This window comes from Macadamia integrifolia, chromosome 5 (genome assembly GCF_013358625.1).
Source record: "Macadamia integrifolia cultivar HAES 741 chromosome 5, SCU_Mint_v3, whole genome shotgun sequence".
Lineage (NCBI taxonomy): Eukaryota > Viridiplantae > Streptophyta > Magnoliopsida > Proteales > Proteaceae > Macadamia > Macadamia integrifolia.
Window position 1 is genome coordinate 31,787,583 of NC_056561.1, and position 18,770 is coordinate 31,806,352.

At 39.3% G+C, this 18,770-nt stretch overlaps 2 protein-coding genes across 4 annotated transcripts in view; both read right to left on the reverse strand.

The window, feature by feature from the left end:
- Window positions 1-397: 397 nt before the first annotated feature.
- On the reverse strand, window positions 398-7,171 carry LOC122078296 (mannose-1-phosphate guanyltransferase alpha-like). The gene is made up of 15 exons (XM_042644229.1): window positions 6,709-7,171; window positions 6,471-6,568; window positions 6,260-6,360; window positions 6,045-6,123; window positions 5,799-5,859; window positions 5,575-5,621; window positions 5,390-5,482; window positions 5,168-5,258; window positions 4,800-4,848; window positions 2,317-2,433; window positions 2,079-2,226; window positions 1,786-1,878; window positions 1,640-1,708; window positions 827-869; window positions 398-730 (listed from the first exon to the last, which is right to left on the reverse strand). The coding sequence occupies exons 1-15, from the start codon at window positions 6,764-6,766 to the stop codon at window positions 630-632; spliced, it is 1,248 nt and encodes a 415-aa protein (XP_042500163.1). The 5' UTR covers window positions 6,767-7,171; the 3' UTR covers window positions 398-629.
- Window positions 7,172-11,440: 4,269 nt separating this feature from the next.
- LOC122079396 (autophagy-related protein 9-like) overlaps window positions 11,441-18,770 on the reverse strand; it is a 35,839-nt gene continuing 28,509 nt past the window's right edge. For all 3 annotated transcript variants that reach the window (XM_042645822.1, XM_042645820.1, XM_042645821.1), the window contains 4 exons: window positions 13,325-13,402; window positions 13,127-13,197; window positions 12,855-12,965; window positions 11,441-12,623 (listed from right to left, as the gene is read on the reverse strand). In XM_042645822.1, coding sequence (XP_042501756.1) covers window positions 11,792-12,623; window positions 12,855-12,965; window positions 13,127-13,197; window positions 13,325-13,402 — 1,092 coding nt within the window. In that variant the 3' untranslated portion in view covers window positions 11,441-11,791. The remainder of the gene's footprint in view (window positions 12,624-12,854; window positions 12,966-13,126; window positions 13,198-13,324; window positions 13,403-18,770) is intronic.

Below are 18,770 nucleotides of genomic sequence, written 5' to 3' on the forward strand. Positions count from 1 at the left end.
CAATAGTATTTTTAACTAGTCTTTTTGTAAAGAGACTCGAAGGAATTGTTTGGTGATCATTAAATGGAAATAGGCTATAGGTTTCAAACATAATCAACCCCTGCCCACCTCTCAAACCCACTTGTCCCTCCATAAAAGCTGTGGAGACCATTCTGTTGAGTACAAACAAGATATACCATAATAACCATTCCTGAACAGAACCCCTTGTGCATCAATTATTGGTCTGTAGGTTCAAGTAAGAAGGGTCACAAGACAATACCAGTAAAAGGCATTGGTAAAGTATAATCCCCTACAGAATAATTTGCTCAAAAAATGGTACTCACACAGAGCTGTTGGCAAGGTATAATCCCCTGCAATTCTTGATGCATCATCTAACACCACCAAACACCAACACGAATGGAAAAAGAGGGAAGAAATTCACATTTTTATTTTAAAGTATCAATCTACAAATGAGCAACAGCCAAACTACAAATCACCTTTTAGGCATATGGGCAAAAGCCATCAAAATCATCTCTCCTATTTAGAACTAAGATAACAATAACAGTAGTAACACTATCCTTTTTATAGAGAGGAAAATAGGACTATGTCCTCTGGTAACAAGGCTCTGTGCAGAGCCTTCTTCCTTATTATTATAGGATGATCTCCTCCTGCACGCTGACATTAAGTGTCTTATTTGGAAGAACAATGCTATTGATTACTACAACTTCATCTTCAACCGTCACAGCTTCACCTGGATTGAGATGAGTTATTCGTAAATTATTAGGTTATGATACCTTCTAGTGAGAAAAATGGATGATGGAATAGATAAATGAGAAGGCAATGGTACCTAGGATGGTAATTCCAAGTTTAGCATTATAGTCTCCACTAGCCTGAAACAGTTATAGAAACTAGGTCAATTGCAGTGAATTGGAAAGAGTATGCTTAAAAGGAGAAAGTGTTTGTCAATTCAAAAAACACTTATGGATTCAGGCCTGAACTGATCTGGCAATTAGGTCATCTGAATTACCTGTAAATCACCTAAAAGCTTTATTTCTCAAACGTATGGAGGGTTGTGGCACAAGTATATTTCATTTGATTTGGATATAGTGGATACACATATTTCAACAAATATGATTTTCAAATGTCATATTCTGATTATAGCCTAGGGGACGAGATGCATTCCCAGTGCAGTCCTTAGTCCTTACTGTGGGAGGAGTAAAAAACCAACTCCATCAATTATTTGCCAAATTTATATTTTCTGAAATGACTTCGAACTATTAAAAAATGACAATTAAGATCATTTGCCAGTATTCCCTCTAGTGTATTACTGTGAAAGAAATTCCTTTCCTGGACGCTGCTATGGCAAAATATTCCTCTTTGGCAAAGTAACAGACTCTATGGACATAGAAACATATCAAGATGTTAACTATTTTTCTCGTGTGTAATTATGGATGGTGTTTAATGAACACTGAAAAGCTCAGGAGCAAAGCTCTGGGCTTCAAATGTAGAATATGAGAGCCACTTCAAAAGCTTTTAGGCAGAGAACTTTGCTATAGAGGAACATATAAATAGAGGATGAAGAAAAAAAAGAAAAGAAATTTCCTTCAGTAAAAGAGAGAGAGAGAGCGACTTAGAGAGAGAGAGAGAGAGAGAGAGAGACCTGCACACGGGACCATTTACCAATAGATGATTTCCACCCGACAATTGAATGTATGACAACTGCATTCTCCTGCCAGATAAAAGAAGGTTTGGATCAGGCTCACATATAAGCATTCAATGATCTCATATCCTAAGCCATTTCCATACCTTTATTTCAACATCATCAAGGACGATGCAACTAATGAGCCTTGCCCCAGAGCCAATTCGAGCATTTGCAGAAATTGATACATTTGGACCAATCTGTTCCAAGAGAACATACTCAGATCAGTTTAAAAATAAAATAAATTGGTCCGAAAGAAAGAACCAACTTCTAAAATGGGATTTTAGGGTGTGCAATATATTGAGACACATCCGACAAATGAGGAACCAAAAGTTCTCATGGATGAATAATAATGCTAAGCAATGGGCTCAGAAGTTGTGAAGGAATACAATTAAACTACCTTCGCAGTTGGATGTACTTTTGCAGATGGGTGAATGTAAACATCACCCACGATGGTAGCACTCTTGGTTCCATTCCCAATTGCTAGAATATGAGGAGAGGTGAATCGAAATTGGGCAAGATACAAAGCAGAACATTTCAAGGACATTCTGCATGGTAAAATGCAATTTAGATGGTGTGGTCCAAAACTCAAGGGAAAGAGAAAATGGGAAGTAGATAAGAACAGAGAACTCATCTACCCTGGAGTCTTGATCTGTTCCCAAAAATCTAGGGTCTCGTATGTATATAGCTGCTTCTTTCCAGCAAGAGGGGACAGGATATCCTGATCCAATCTCACAAAATCTGCTGGAAGGGTCCTGTTCAGAGCTAATATCAGCAGGGAAATTCAAAAGAAGAAGTGATTGGAGAAATAGTAAACTGCCTATTATTTTAAAGAAATAAAAGTGGCACACACCATGTCAGCAAAGACCTTAAAGATGACGATATATGCTTTCTCAGATAGACAAATAAATCAAAGAAATATTTAATATCCAAAGCCACCAGTCATCTAAAACCATTATTACTATTATATAGACTATGGCAGGGAAAGTGTTTCACCAGTGCTCGCCATGCTGGATTCTAACCAATTTCTGGTTTCCACGTGGCATATTAGCCTTTCCCCAGTCCCACCTATACCTCTCTTCACCCCCCCCCCATTGCTGAAGCGGCATTCAGTTAGACAAAGCAGCCCTCCTTCATTTATTCCCACTTCCCATCCACTCTCCTCTCAATCATGGCTTCTGTGAAGCAACCCCCTCTGTCCTCTCTATTCCACAAGTGGAGAATCTCTGGCATTTGAACTTTTCAATTTTTCCTCTGGTCTTCTACCTCCATCAATCTCATCATTTGAACTTTTCAATTTTTCCTCTGGTCTTCTACCTCCATCAATCTCATCTCAACTCAACTCAACTCAACTCAACTCAGCCTTATCCCACTAAACAAGGTCGGCTACATGGAACATTTTTTGCCAATCAACTCTAACGACCTTAAGACCTTATAATGCAATCGCATTTTCTGCTCCAATTGCTGTTTTTGTTTCCGTATTCCTGATTTATCCACTAGGTCAGTCTGGTTGGTTCTTTGCACCTAGTTTTGGTGTAGCAGCTATGTTTCGTCGTAAGTAATTGGATCCCGGTTGTTCAATCATTTGATAACCAGAGTCATTCTTTGATAAATTATCACTGAGACAGACTCAATAGAATTTGAGCTAATCGAGTAGCCCTAGAAGCATGTGTACAAGCTTGTAATGAGGGACATGATCTTGCTCGTGAGGGTAATGAAATTATCCATGATGCTAACAAATGGAGCCATGAACTAGCTGCTGCATGTGATGTATGGAAGGAGATCAAATTCGAATTCCCAACAATGGATACTTTGTAATCCAGTAATTACTCTTTGTTCCCTTAATTGTATTCAAAGCCATATTTGTTACGAGTTCTAAGCTATGCATGTCTTTCCTCACCACTTCTTCAAGAGTCATTTTAGGCCTACCCCTTGCTCTTTTAGCTCCTCTGATCTGTATCATCTCACTCCTTACCGGTGCTTTCAAAGGTCTCCGTTGCACATGTCTATGCCCACCTCAAGCATCTTTCTCTCAACTTATCATAAATTGGAGCTATTCCGAAACTAGCTCTAAATCCTAATTTGATCGTTCTTTATTTTATCTTTTCTATTTTTATCACTCAGCCATCTCAACATCCCCATTTCAGTTACACTAAGTTTGTTTATATGATGTTTCCTCACCAGAAAAATTTCAGTACTATACAACATTCTGGTCTTATAACTGTCCTTTAAAAATTTCCCTTGAGCTTAAATGGGATACATCGATCACACAACACTCCAAAAGCATCTCTCCATTTCATCTAGCCTACTCTAATTCTTTGTGCAACATTATCCTCTATTTCTCAATCTTTATATTTATGATTAAACCTAGGTACATAAAATTCTCTCTTTGAATTATTTCAAGGCTGTGAGTTGAATATGTTAAGTTTATCATTTTTGTATTCCATGCCAATTGCAGTCACCACTGAGAGTTAGCTGCTCTGACATTTCAGATGTCTAGGAAGAGGCCTGATTCTGGAAGGTCTAGTTAGTTGAATTTTCAGATATACCGTTTGCTACAGGTAAGTACAATCTTCTTTTTTGTCAGATATTCACCCTTTTGAGAAATGGAGATGCTGTTGATTTTAGAACTAAAACTGATTGGATAAATATTAAGAGAGAGACTGGTGCAACTTGCTAGTTGACCGATTAAGCAGTCCCAGTTTTTGGCATCTAACTGAACATCATGCCTATGCTGGTTAACATACTGGTGGATGAGTTAGTTAACGAAAGGGTTCAAAGGGATGACAGTGCGTCAGGAGCATATCCCACAGTATTCTAGTTGGTGTGGAGATTTATGCAATCTTTACTCTATGTAGTTCTCCTGGTTTCTTTTCTTTGGGTGTGATCTGTTATTTTTATCATCTAACTGCAGCAATCATTCATCCAGAGAAATAACATGGCTTTATATATTGCTAGCATACATTAGATTCCAAATATAATCAAGAAGAAGGTTGATTGGAAAAAATGCTAATCAAACTGGAACTTGTAACTCTGTGCATCATGTTATTCCTAAAAATCCAAAGTAAGAAGAACCAAACATTTGAATCTTGTAAAGTTCAGAAGCACAAAAAAGACATACTTTGTTGCTGACTGGAGGGCCTCAAAGCTGGATACACGTCGTAGATTAGCTGCAAATTTACATATCAGACATTTACTGCAGGAGATTTGTATACCCAGTGTGTCTCTAGAATTTTGAATATTAACCCCTTCCCCCCAAAAGAGAAAGAAAACCCCAGAATCAGATGGCAATGAAGCTTATTTTATGCAAGCAATATCTTAAATAAGTTCATGGAAGGGGATGAAAAAAAAAAATGTCACCTTTACATCTCTTCACCAGAACCATACACACTCAAAAACTATGCATATATTGACAAAAACACAAAACTCACTAGCCAGGAACTTGAGCCATATCATTAGACTATTTACGAAAGATCTTCAATTACCAACCTCTATCTTTCCGTTGTGTGGTAACATCCTGAATAGTGGCGAAAATATTTGGCGTAAATATGTACACACCACAGTTAATTAGATCACTCACCTGCAAAACATGGTAACAGAAACCATAAGCCAAGTGTATAAAAAGTCTGACGTAGCCACCAAGTCGAGAAATACAAATATGACACAAGGGAATGCAACAAAAGCTAGTTAATTTTACAGTGTAAAACGCACAAAAGTCTCAGGTTTCTCTGTGTAATGCAACAGTTCATGGGTGACTGGATCAGCAACCAACTCGCCAAACTGGTTAGCTGATTCAGCGGAAACCTGCACAAAGAAGAGAGAAACCTGAGCATGGTGAAGAATAATTTAATTATGCATATAGATTGATTTTCTAGCATCATGACGTTTTGGCCAACCTTGATTACTAAGATTGTTCCGATCCCACCATATCTTCTATGAGCCTCTTTGCATTTGAAGGCAAACAGTCAGAATATAGAAGACCAATCTTAAACCAGAGAAGAATAAAGTAATAGCACATGCAATTAGGAGATAGAAAGCAATGGGCATTGATAAGATTAAAAGGAAAGATGAACAGAACATTGAAGGGGTACAAAATCATTAGGAAGATAAATAGACTTACCAAGCATCTCTGGCAGAGGAAAACTGCAGCAAACATCACAATTTAACAAAAAGATATGCGACTGCAATTAAGGGGTTAAAAAATTAAGTCAGATTCAGTTGAGATAAAATTGGTCAGTTGGTCAAAGCCTTTATACATCTCATTCATGACAAAAACAGAGATAATAATGGTACTAAGATCTGGAAAAAAATTTCTTCTCAATTGAAAAACAAATACAGAAGAGAATAAGGGCCGTAAGATCCAAACCGGGTTGTCTTCCATGATCAGATCTCTGAAGTTGTAAAGCCCACCTGCTGAACCATGTGGTTTATCTTCTTTCAGGTACCTAAAGGCAGGAGCAGAAGCAGGAGCAGCAGCAGCAACAAAGACTCGTAAGATGCAAGAACCTAAAAATTTGTACTTTTTTCCTTTTTCTTTTCAAACCACAAGACAAGCAAACGCGAAGCAACAAATGCCATTACCTGACTGGGACTTTGAGCTCATTAGAGATTGAAGAGACATACAAGGCGAATTCCCGCTCCTCGTAAAAGCCAAGGAGATATATTTGCACCAAGTTCGGGATCTAGAAGGATGCCCAAAAATCTCAATCTCAATTTCGATCCTAGACAACGAACGAGTAAAAAGATTTGATCTCCCAAATCATATAAATTGCAAACTGAAGATAGAACCCACCCTTTTGCAGGCGGAAATCGGATGATGTACCATTGGCTGTCCTGCCAAAGGGAAGAGAGGCTTTGGAATGTTCAAAGACAGGGGCCTAAACCGAGTACCTGCAACATTCAAACAAAAACAAACATGAAAACAAGCCAAACACTTAAAAAAAATCCAAACTAGAAGTCTTCAATCCAAAGATCACAATTTTCCCAATAAACCCAGAGAAAATTAGTAGAAAACAAGCCCAATTTGATACCTTTAGTTGGCCCTCCTACCATGATGACAGCTACCACCCTCTCCTCTGAGCTCCCCATGTCTTAACCAAAACCAAACTAGGATATCAGAAACCTTAAAACTTTTTCTAGTTTACGATTCAGTAAGGGAGAACTTAAGATTGAGGACGGAAGCAGAAATTCTTGATTCAAACTTTACTCTTATAAATCAGAAGGTTCAGAACCACCATCACCGGATGCAGATAAGAAGAGATACCATTCCACATGGTGGAGATGGAAGAGCATTAAAAATCTAAAACGAAAGGGCCCTTATTTTAGTTCTTGTATCGTTTTCCATAACATTTGTTTGAGAGAGAGAGAGAGAGAGAGAGAGAGAGAGAGAAGGTTGACGAGAGAACTCCAAGACTAGCCAGTACGGATTAGTGTCTGCACGTTTAAAAGGTTGCAGAGACGAGTTCGGTTGTCCAATAATTTATGGGAGGGAGAGTGCTCTGTATGGGCAGCGCAGTGTCACCAGAGCCCACCTTAGTCTGTTTCTTTCTTTCACATGGGAGGAGAGAGACAAGATTTTGGTGGAGGCTGCGCTTCCCTCGGGAAATGTTATCCCACAATTTACAAGGGACTCAGGAGTGTGACCCAAATTTAGGATGGTACCAAAATGATCACCCCACCCCTACAAAAGTATAAATTCTTTCCTTATTAATGTTTTCATGTGCATTCATTGGCCCTCATGCTAGCACATTTTTAAACAAAAAACTTTCTTCTTAATTTATAATTGTGGGGGAGAGAATACCACCTAGTTGCGTGCCCCTACACCAATATAGGGGTTAATTGAAGCATGCATCTAGGCATCTACAATGGGATGGTGGGGTAGTTATTTCGCCACCTCTATCTTTAAACACAAGAGTGTTCTTTTCTCCTTTATAACCTTTTTTTTTTGAGAAAAATAAACCTGGTTGACGTCAATGCCCTTGTACTTCTCCTCATTGGCCCCCATACAAGTGCAAAGACACGCAGTCAGACAATGTTCTTCTTCCCTTTACTCTTTTTCTTTTTATAATGTGGCAAACTTTTTAGCCTACCCCATTTAGTTGGGATAATATTAGGTTGTTGTTAGTGTATAATGTCTTGTATTTCGTTGCAGTTTAATTTAGGGAGTACTGGTATAGGCCCCTCAACAGAAAGATGCTAATATAAGGGCGCAGTCCCTCGTTCGAATTTTTTATTTGAGGGTAGTTTTGTACTTTTCGTTATTAGGGTTTTTCACTATATATTTGTAGTGAGGTTTACTTTCTCTGTAAGTAATTTTGAGAGGTGTGAGGACGAGCGTTGTTACCCTATTCTCCATTGATAGTGAAACAAAATCTCATCCCACCGATGATGTAGGCAATCTTGCCAAACCTCGTAAACATGCGTGCATTATTTGTTCTTATTTCTTCCATTACCTTCTACATTGCTTTTAGGGTTGTGTTTCTACCGTTCTTGAGTTATTGTAGTGTGACAAATTTTTTAAAGGGAGAGGGATCTTTGAACAAGCAGAGTACTCTACACTCACCAATGTTGATATTTTAATCAATATTTATCTTTATTTTAAAAAAATTAAATATAATAATTGACATGAAGAGGTAAAGTGTAAACCTTAAGCTCAAAGAGCCTTTTCCTTTTCCCTTTTTTTTTCCCCTCTCTAATAAGGGCCTGTTTGGTATCGTTCTAAAAAAATGTTTCTGGAGTTTTTTCGTTCTATTGGAATGAAAAAATAGAATCTTCTGTTTGGTGCACTTATGGTCCTTTTCTGTTTTTTTGGAACAAAAAGTGAAAAAAAAAAAAAAACTGAAAAAACGAGATTGGATGAAACTCCAAAATGGAGTTCCGTCTTCCCAGTTTCGTTCCATTTTAGAAAAATAAAAAATAAAAAATTTCCCGATAAAAATCTGAAATTTTGAAACACCATTTTTTTATTTAAAAACTGCATTTTGACATAGAAACTGAAAATTTCATTTTTGACACAAAACGGCGTTTCTGGAACAGAAATGATACCAAACAGGCCCTAAGGATACATAACATACTAGCTTCTCCCTGTATCAATCTCTTTCCTTCTATAATAGGGCGTCTGATATGTCATTCGTAGGAGAGAGGAGAGAGATAGCACATGCAGGTGCTAATGTAAGCTACACAACCTGACAATATTCTTTCTCTATAAATCATTTTCAAAATAATTTAAGAATCTATTTTATACTTACTTAAATAACTTTAAGGAATAAAGATCACTAAAAAAAAAGGTGTCTAACTGTCAAGCTCTAAGTACAATATTTTTTTGGTGAAAATTCTAAGTACACTTATAAGGTATCATTTGAGAAGGGGGCTTTTAAATGACACCTGTATTAGAATTTAACACTTTCTTTTAATTGTCTCTTATTTAATTTTCAAAAATTATTTTATATTTTTTAAAAAATAAGAGTTTATATTATTTGACACCATAAAGGTGTCAAAAAAAAAAAAAAATCTACACAAACTGTACGCTCTGTTGGTGATTCAGCGACTTAATAGCCTGATCCCTGATTAATTAATTGATTAAACAGTACATCTATTTTTACTATACCAAAATTGCATTGCAATAATAATTTGGAGATTTTTTTTTTTTGTTATAAAGGGAAAATTTCTTCTGATTCTTTTTCAGATTATTATTATTATTATTGGATAGATGGGGAAGGGAAGTAGTTAATAGCACATGGGAAAAATTATTATTGATTCATGTCGTGTTCATTCTATTTAATTCATTATCTATATTTTTAAAGGGAAAATGGTTTATGTGAGAGACTTTAGCCCATATGCCCAGACACATAGAGGCTAAATGATTGGCCTGCCCCTATAAAATAGAAAATGATGTCCCTGTTGATGTTTTCTTGTGCACTTTCATAATTTCATTGGTTTTCGTGCATGTGCAGGAACTGCACTTTCCCACAAGAAGCATCTTCCTATTTTCAAAATGGGCGAGGTTCTCTCACTAGCCATGACGCCAATGTGGGGAAAATTTTGTAAGCCATACCAATGGTTGTACATATAATGGTATCATTCTCATGGGATTCACATAGATCAGAATAACAGAGAATGTGTCAGTGTGGATCCCACATTTCATTATATGAGAAAGGGCATGTTAGATTCTGCACTTCGGCATTGTGAGCTTCTTTTTTTTCTTTCCAAATTATTGAAACATGTATAGTGATGACATATTAATCTGAAATTTTGGTTACGAATAGATGATATTTTGACAGACATATACATTAAATTTGAGTGATAAATAAATTACATATTGAAAATAGGGATAATGTTTTCTGTGGGAGAACACAACTTCTGCCGCAGCCTTTTTCTCCTCCCCTCATGTGAAATGACTTATATAGGCAGAGGAGAGAGACAAATTGTGGGTATGTGTTGGTGGAGAATGTGACCACCCCCCGCGGAGAAAACTCTCCAGAAAAATTATTAAGGGCATGATGAAATGGTGGAAAAGATATTAGATTAGAAGGTATAACACTGTTAACATATGATGGGATATGGTATGAGTTATATCTCCCAGTCTTTTTCTTTTGCTTCATTTTTAGCCTTTGACCACTTCTTGTTTCCTTCCAATCTAAGTAAACCAGATAATGTGTAAGAGTCCCAAGTGATACTCAACATGTGAGTTGTGACCTTATGCATTTCCCAACCATTCCATCCCTTTGAGCACAAGCCACTCATAATTTTTTATACATTGCATTTACAAAGCTGTAAAGAAACTTCTTACCCTCCCAGCTGAAATCCAATCCACTTTTTGGTAATTGGACAAAGTTTCCCTTCACGCACCGTGTGATCCAATGGTCCGGGAATCCCACACCCCCCTCTCCCCACCTCAAGCCACTTGATCACCAGCGGTGAATGGATTCCCATTCATCGAGGGTGCAGGAAAAGTTGGTCCTTGGGAATTTGTATTTTTGTTGAAAGTAAATCGAGCTTTAATAAAAAAAGATCCTAATAAGCTGTGGGGATCACACTAATACTCATCTCCCACCCTCTTTGATGCCCTGGGAAATCTCTATCCAAAATTTTATTTGAGAAATAATGCAAAAGATTTTGTGTGCGGCCGTGCATGTACACAGCTTGCATTAAATATAGTAAGCATTTAAAATAACCAAAAAACCACCACCCCTTATAAAACGGAGTCTGGAAAGATTCTCCAGTGCATGAACCCTTCCCTATAAATACATTTATACCTTTCATTAGATCTGCCCACGAGTCCCTTGATCAGGCAATATAGGTAAATATGCCTATCATAATAAGTGATGACAACCATGCAGTGACCCATTAAGACCACTTTATAAACATTTAACAAAGCTATACTCCTTTTAAGTAACAAGTACTGGGAGTGAAAGATGCTAAGATAACTCAAATTCAATTAGAGGAAGCAAAGATATTTGCATCATGAGTGAATGAATAAGAATATTTTTTGCTCTATCCCATTCCATATTCCCACATAAAAAATGGAACTTGAATATACCCAAGCATCTTCCATGATAGCAAAGATATCCATAAGATGGTTTTTGTTTTTGAGTTTTTGAATTTCTTTTTCTGTATAAGATCTAGTTACCCAAAGCCTATGATATTAATGGAATAACAGGAGTAAATGACAAGTCTTTAAGCTAAAATGACTTGACTCATTGAAGCAACATCACTGAATTCTATTTGAGGTAACTATATCTTCACATTTAATGGCAAATTCAATAAGGAAAAACAAACCAAATTAATTGAAAAGGAATGAATTGGGTTTAATAATAATTTATCTGTTTATATTTGTCACAAGTTTATAATGGCTTCTTTCATCCTTTGTTCACCTTCCCAAGCACAGAGGAGGAAGAACCATACAGGATCTGTCCCTTGTAGTGGAATCTATATACACCAAAGAATAATATGAAGCTTCTTCCATGAGTAGGACAAACATCACAAAGATCATCTTTCCTCCACACTATTAGCAAGCAATCCAAACACATGCTAGAGGCAAAGAACCTCAGAGTGAATTGAAAAGAGAGCTAGAGGTTCTGTCCCAAGTGATCACTCACTGCTGGTCGGCTGTGCTTACATAGTGGGGTTTCCCAATGGCTTATTGTAAACATTGAATGGGAGATTGAAATCCCCATCAATCTCATAGTCGTCCATGCACGCTGTCTTAGACAAAGTGTGGGACTGTATCCAGTCCAAGTGCTGCTCATGCTCCTGCTCCTGCTCCTGCTCCTGCTCTGAGCTTTTATCCGAAAAATTTACGTAGGGATCATCAGAAGTGTGATGGTGAAAATTAGGAGGCTCAAGGAAACTTGTCTCGGGACCCACTGAGTGCCGTCCACTTCGGGCCCACCAATGGGTGTCAGTGGAGTGCTTAACATAACCCGAGTCATTGTGCTGAAGGACGCTTTCCCGGAAGAAATGGGATGAAGTAGAGGCTCCCAAATGACTCTGTATCCGGTCCTCTGGAGGATAACCCCAGTTTCCATCAAATCTTGGTTCATATCGTGCATCATGGTTCATAAATGTTGTCCGCATTTCTCTAGCTGTCTCCCCTGCTACCTCACGGTGTAAATTTGGAGCATGATTTGGATTACTGGCTATTTGAGGGCGCCGAGATGTATAATACCAATCCAGTAGATAAGGGTGATTTCGTTGTTCTGCACCTACCACCCACAATGAACCGAACTGATAGCCTGTTCTGGGATGACCCCCATTATTATTGATATATACATCCCTTGACAAAAAACTATGCATGTCGCCTTCACCCCTTTGCCATGTTCTGGGAGGAGAATATGCTTGTTGATTTCCCTGCCCTTGCCATTTTTTCTCCCTGAAGTTTCTAAGAATGGACAAGAACTGCTTTCCTTGAGCATTAGGTTCCCAGGTAGGGTAGCTACTCTGAAAGCTGCACGAAAGACGAGAAGAATCAGCAAGAGGAACAGTGATAGGTAGATACAGACAATGGGCAGCACAATAGCTATAGTGTCTAAATATTAACTAAACAGCATTTGAGTTCTGGGCTAATTTGCTGGTGTATTCATATTCATATTTGTTGCAAGTTTAACCAAATGAGTGAGTGAATGTGTTTATTAGATCGCTTGGAAATGCATAGTGCATAGTCTAAGCATATGCATACCTTAAGAATGATTTCTCCATTTTTCCTTGGGAGCTTCTACGGGAGCAAGAGGCATTGTATGGTGAACCATAATTACTATTACCATGGGCTTCAAAGTCAAAGACACTTAAGCTGCACGGAAAGTAAGAGAAAAAAAAGTTGACATTTAGAATTTTCAATATTAATAGCAAGTACAGAAAAATGCAGTGCATGATTTGAGTGGGTCATAGCAGAAGGGCCCAGATATAATAAATTCAATTTGGGAGGTTGAACTAAATTGGAAGAACAAAAACCTGCAAACATGACCTACGCCTTCAACATCCACTGTGAAATCAGAAATGAACTGCAAAATGTCATCCACACGCTGCAAATTGGACAGAATGTATCAGGTCAGCAGGAGTTACATATAGTAACTAATATAAAAAATAGATAGTGAAATATAGCTGCTACACATGGCACAGAGAAAAGTTGAATTGGGCAAAGGATAATACCTTTGGAACAACAAATAGAAGCAAATACGGGGTGAGAAAAATAGAGGCCATCTCCTCCAATAACATCATTCCAGTGTACTGCATTACCAAGAACACCAACATAGTTTTTAATGCTTCATGGAAGATGCATCTAGCAATAGGAAATATCGTAAAAATCACAATCCAACAGTAGGAAACATTACTTTAAAACCCTGATCCCCACTCTCTTATATAAAGTTAGTTCAGCTAGGAACCAATTCTACAGGAGGATCACAAGCCGTCAATAAATTACAGCAACACTCGCAACCGATTGATAGAATATAAAAAGATCAGACTAATCAGTCCTTGGACAGTAAACAAAGTAAACAAATCAAGTCTGATAAGTAGGTATGACCAGCAAACAAACCAGACCAAGTTTGGTCTATCACAGTCAGAAGCTAGGTCACAAAACATAAAAGTCCAAGAACCCCCAAGTAAAAAATGATCAACCACCTGATGGGCCTCAAACTCCCATCGAGTTTAGACTCTTAAGAGTGAATAAACACTCCAAATTGCAGGTCAAACTAATGGCCAGATAGTGAGATCTCAGTTCTTGAATTCAGGTTCAGAATTAGTAAGTAACAGAATTAAAACAAACCCAGCGTTAGATCAGCACATATCACCATCGAACAGTAGTAATTGGTTCCTGATTTGAACCCCAAAAGATGGGCAGCAACAGAGAGCCAGATAGGGGGACTGAAGGTCTTAATGTTTCAGCAGAGAAAACCCTCAAGAACCAGAACTACAGGTGGGATAACGTTCTCCTCAGTAAGCAGCAAGTTGTCACTCTTCGATGGAAATCTCAGTATGCAAAAAGTAGCTTCCCTCGTGGTCTCATATGTGCAGGGAACAAAACTCAGAATATACAACAAGAAAAGGTATCGACTGGGGAGAAGAAGAGGAAGAAGAAGATGGTCTCTCTCAGACTAGGCATCTCACTCAAGGTTTCTCACCTTATTGCATCTCACAAGGAATTCTTGTGCCGAGCAATATTTCTTTTTCATTCATAATCGTGGAGAGAGCTCTATGGCTCATCATTAAATAAGCTTGCTGAATTACACAAAATAGAAAGTAATAAAAAAGGAAAAGAATTCCTGAGGGTTCCTTGTACAAGAAGAAAAGATAAAAGTGGAATTAAATCTCCACCTACCTAATACTTTCCTAAACTCAACTTGGAAACAAATAAATAACAAAACAGCAACTAAATCTACACAAAAATAGAAGGTAAATCTAACCCCACAATCCGGCTTTGAGTGAACCAGAAACACCCAGCATGCATGAGCTAGCATTGGCCCTATGGCCCATGGTCTGGTCCATTTATGGAGGATCATGGGATAGACCCTTATGGTTCTTGCAGCTAAACTCCATGCCCAAGAACCTGTCTACATCAGTCTCCCATCCCAAACTGGCAGGGGAAAAAAAGAGAGGAAATATTGTTAATATAAATAATAAACATCCATATTTGGGTGAAATTTGCAGGACTTAGTTTCAGTCATTGTAGATGGTAATAATCAACGGACCACAGGAATTTTTATCAGGGTCTTAAAATTTGCAGGAATTGTGTAAGAATCTAATCCCGTGAACATTTCTAGAATCTTGGACAGCGCTGAGTTAAACATGTAAATGATTAGTTCTATTGAAGGATGGTGAGGAATAAGAAAAACTACTACTGTTAACGTGTCTAGGTTTCTATGTATATGGAGCTGTGACTCATCCTTATGCTAGCTGTAACCCTAATCTCTCATTATAAATAAAAGTGGCCTCTGTCATATTAGATAAGCCGAATCATTCTCTCATTCTTTTATTTCAACTAGGTATCATAGCCAAAAAAAAAAAAAAACCTAAATAGTTTTTTATTCCACCACCATCAGTAGGGTTCCCACTGCCACCATTAAGCATGGTTGACTGAACCATGCCCCATGGCTAACCACCTAACCCTACCATATGATCCAATGCCACCCTTCCATCGCTCACCATTATCCCTAGTGCCTCCACCTGTGCTGATGCTGCTCCTCCTGCCAGTACCGCTGCCTTGCATTGCCCCTTGCCGCCACTGCTGTCAGCATCGCCCTTGCAGCCATTTTTGCCAACATCACTCTCTGCAGCCCTCACAGCCTCCCTGCTGTGCTGCTACCGCCTCCTGTGCTTATGATCTGTTGATTGCTATGTGCCCTGATACGCAGTAGTTACCTGATCCATCTTCATTGATTCACACCCATTTTCATTGACCGGTTCTCCAACCCTATGGCTGAGGGTGACAAAACCACCGTCATGGTCGACTCTGGGAATGGTGAGGCATCTTGTGTTGGTGCTTCTGTCCATCACCCCTCTCCAACCAGGTCCAACGAAGCTGAATGGGTCTAATCATCTACCCTGGTTGGGGTGCATACCTACTGACTATAAGGGTAATCATTTTTCGGGTATTTGACTGGTGCCACGCCTCGGCCTCTGGACGGTCCTTCTCTCAACACCTGGTTGGCCCATGATGCACTGGCTATGTCCTTTCTGCTCAATTCTATAGAGCCTACCATGTACCATCAGCTCTAGCTTTGTTCTGATGAACCCTGCCCAGGAACTTTGGGAGGTTGTGCAACAGACTTGTACCCAGACTAGCAACTATGCAAAAATTTATAAACTACGTTGCTAGGTCCATTAGACATCTCAGAAAGATTGTCTTTGTCTGCCTACTATGCCACCTTGAACTCTTTCTGGCAGCAGCTTGATTTTTATTACCTTGTTCCCCTGGTTGGTGCACCGGATGCTAAAGCTTTCCAGAAGGAATGGGAAATGGAGCGTCTATAACTTTCTCACCGGCCTCAATCCGGCATACGATCTGATTTGTATTTAGATCCTTGGTCGTGACACGTTACCCACTTTATTACAGGCCTATAATCTATTGCAGCATGAGGACCACCGTTGTTCTTTTATGATGCCGACTGTGGCTTCTCCACACTCTGCTTTGGTCTCTACTCCTACTAGTGTTGACTCCTCTAAATCTATCACACCCACCAGAGAACCAGTTAAATGTGATTATTGTGGTAAACCTCGTCACACTAAGGAGACTTGTTGGAAGCTATATGGTCGCCCCAAGGTAGGAGGCCATGGTGGGAAACAAGGATCTACCCAGCCCTAGGCTCACCACTCTGAGACTATTGATAATTCTGTCCTTGGCCCTGCTCCTTCACCTATAGGCTTGTCCTCATCTATGCCTTTCTCCTCAAATCAGCCACAGGCCCTACAATGCATGATGTCCACCTAGGGACACCAACCCCTGTACTTGCTTCCCATCTCGCTTAGTCAGGTATTTTCTATGTTTCTACTTCCTCTAGTCCCTCTTGGCTCCTTGATTCAGGCGCCTCTGAGCATATGACTAGCTCATTAGACTTGTTCTGTTCCTACCTCCCTATCTTTGGTAAGGACAATGTTCGGGTTGCCGATGGCTCCTTGTCTATTTTTGGAAAACGTTTTGTTCAATGTTCCCCTACTATTTCTATATCTTCTGTTCTTCATGTTCCAAATCTGTGTACTAACCTACTTTCTATTTACCATCTTACCATTGAACTCTATTGTTGTGTCTCATTTTATTCCACCCATTGCATCTTTCATGATCTGGTGACGGGCACAATGATTGGGTATGGTAGGGTCAGGATATGATGTACTATATGGAAACAGCCCTCACTACTGTGCACACCCCTCTTTCTGCTCATACTCTTCCGGATAATAGTGTCCTTCAACAAGTGCACCGATGGTATCAGATCCTCAGTCATCCTTCCTTTCGTACATTGCGTTTATTATTTCCACAGTTAATAAAGTATTATAGTTCTGACACTTTCATTACGAAATTTGTGAACTTGCTAAACATACTAGAATTTCTTATCTATTTCTTTTAATAAAAGTGAGTATCCTTTTTCTGTTATTCATTCTAATGTGTGGGGTCCATCTCGTGTTGCCACTCGTGATGGTCTCCAATGGTGTATTTCATTTATTGACAATTCTACCCGCCTAACATGGGTCTTTCTTCTTCGTCATAAAACTAAAGCGTTTAAATGCTTCCAGTCCTCCCTCACCATGATCCAGACCTAGTTGATGTTAAGGTTCAAATCCTACTGAGCGACAATGGAACTGAAATATTGATGCTAGCTTTCGTCAATACCTTGATAGTTAGGGGATTGTGTTTTAGACCTATTGTGTTTGCACTCTGGAACAGAATGCTATTAATGAGAGAAAGAACCGTCGTCTTCTGGACATTGCTCGCTCCCTCATGTTTAGCATGTTCCGAAGCCTTATTGGGGGGATGCAGTCCTTACTGCTGCCTATCTCATTAACAGGGTTCCCTCCAGTGTTATGGACTTCAAAACCCATGTTAGGTGTCTCCCGGACCCCTCCCTTGCCTCCCTTGCCTCCCATCTCCCACCTCTTCCCTTGGGCGCTCTGAGCTTAATCCTCATGCCTTCCATTACATTTTCCTTGGCTACGCCTCTGCCTAGAATGGCTACAAATGCTATCATCCCCTCTACTCGGGTCTTTGTTCCCATCGATGTTACTTTCCATGAGTGTGAGCCTTATTTTCAGCCACCTCTTGAGGGGGAGAGTGCTATGTCCGAGCTTCCTTCAAGTCCATTTGTCATTGACACTACTCGTCTTGAGGGGGAGCCACCTCCACCTCCATCTCTTGAGGGGGAGCCACCTCTCAATTAAAGTAGTAAAGGGGGCTTACTTACGAATTCTCTCAGGAAGAAATGGCCCACATGCAACCCGCCACAACCATCAATGCTCCTGGATCCACCTCCTATGTCTCAGTTAGGTAGTATAGATCCTCCCATTGCTGCTACGAATTCTATTGATATTCCTATTGTTGCTAGGAAAGGAGTTAGGACATGTACTAAGTATCCTATTCTAACTTTGTTTCCTATGAATCCTTGTCTCCGTCCTACCGTGCCTTTGTTTCCGCTTTGTCCTTTGTTTCTATTCCATAGGGTTGGAAAGATGTTATGGCTAATCCTAAGTAAAAGATGCCATACTGGAGGAGATGCAGGATCTTCGGAAGAATGGTACTTAGGAGCTTGTTCCTTCCCCAAAGGGAAAGAAACTTGTGGGGTGTAAATGGGTCTTTATTGTAAAGCCAAGGCAGATGGCACCATTGAAAGGTACAAGGCCAGATTAGTTGCCAAGGGCTTCACTTAGGCCTATGGCATCGACTACTGAGAGACCTTTTCTCCAGTGGCTAAATTGAACTTTGCTTTTAGGCTCCACTATCTTGTGCTGTCAAAATACGGTGGAATCTCTAACAGTTAGACGCCAAAATGGCCTTCCTGAGCGGTGATTTGGAATAAGTTTATATGGATATCCCACCGAGTTTTGAGTCACCATCCACTGTCGGGAAAGTATGCCTATTACAAAAATCACTTGATGGTCTAAAGCAGCCTCC

Excerpts from the sequence above, each read along its gene's own strand:
- LOC122078296 (XM_042644229.1), bottom strand. The coding sequence starts at position 6,766 with ATGGGGAGCTCAGAGGAGAGGGTGGTAGCTGTCATCATGGTAGGAGGG. Across the intron at positions 5,860-6,044 it reads TGATCATGGAAGACAACCCG|TCGCATATCTTTTTGTTAAA; the intron begins GTTTGGATCTTA and ends CCTTAATTGCAG. Across the intron at positions 870-1,639 it reads GTAAATGGTCCCGTGTGCAG|GCTAGTGGAGACTATAATGC; the intron begins GTCTCTCTCTCT and ends TAACTGTTTCAG.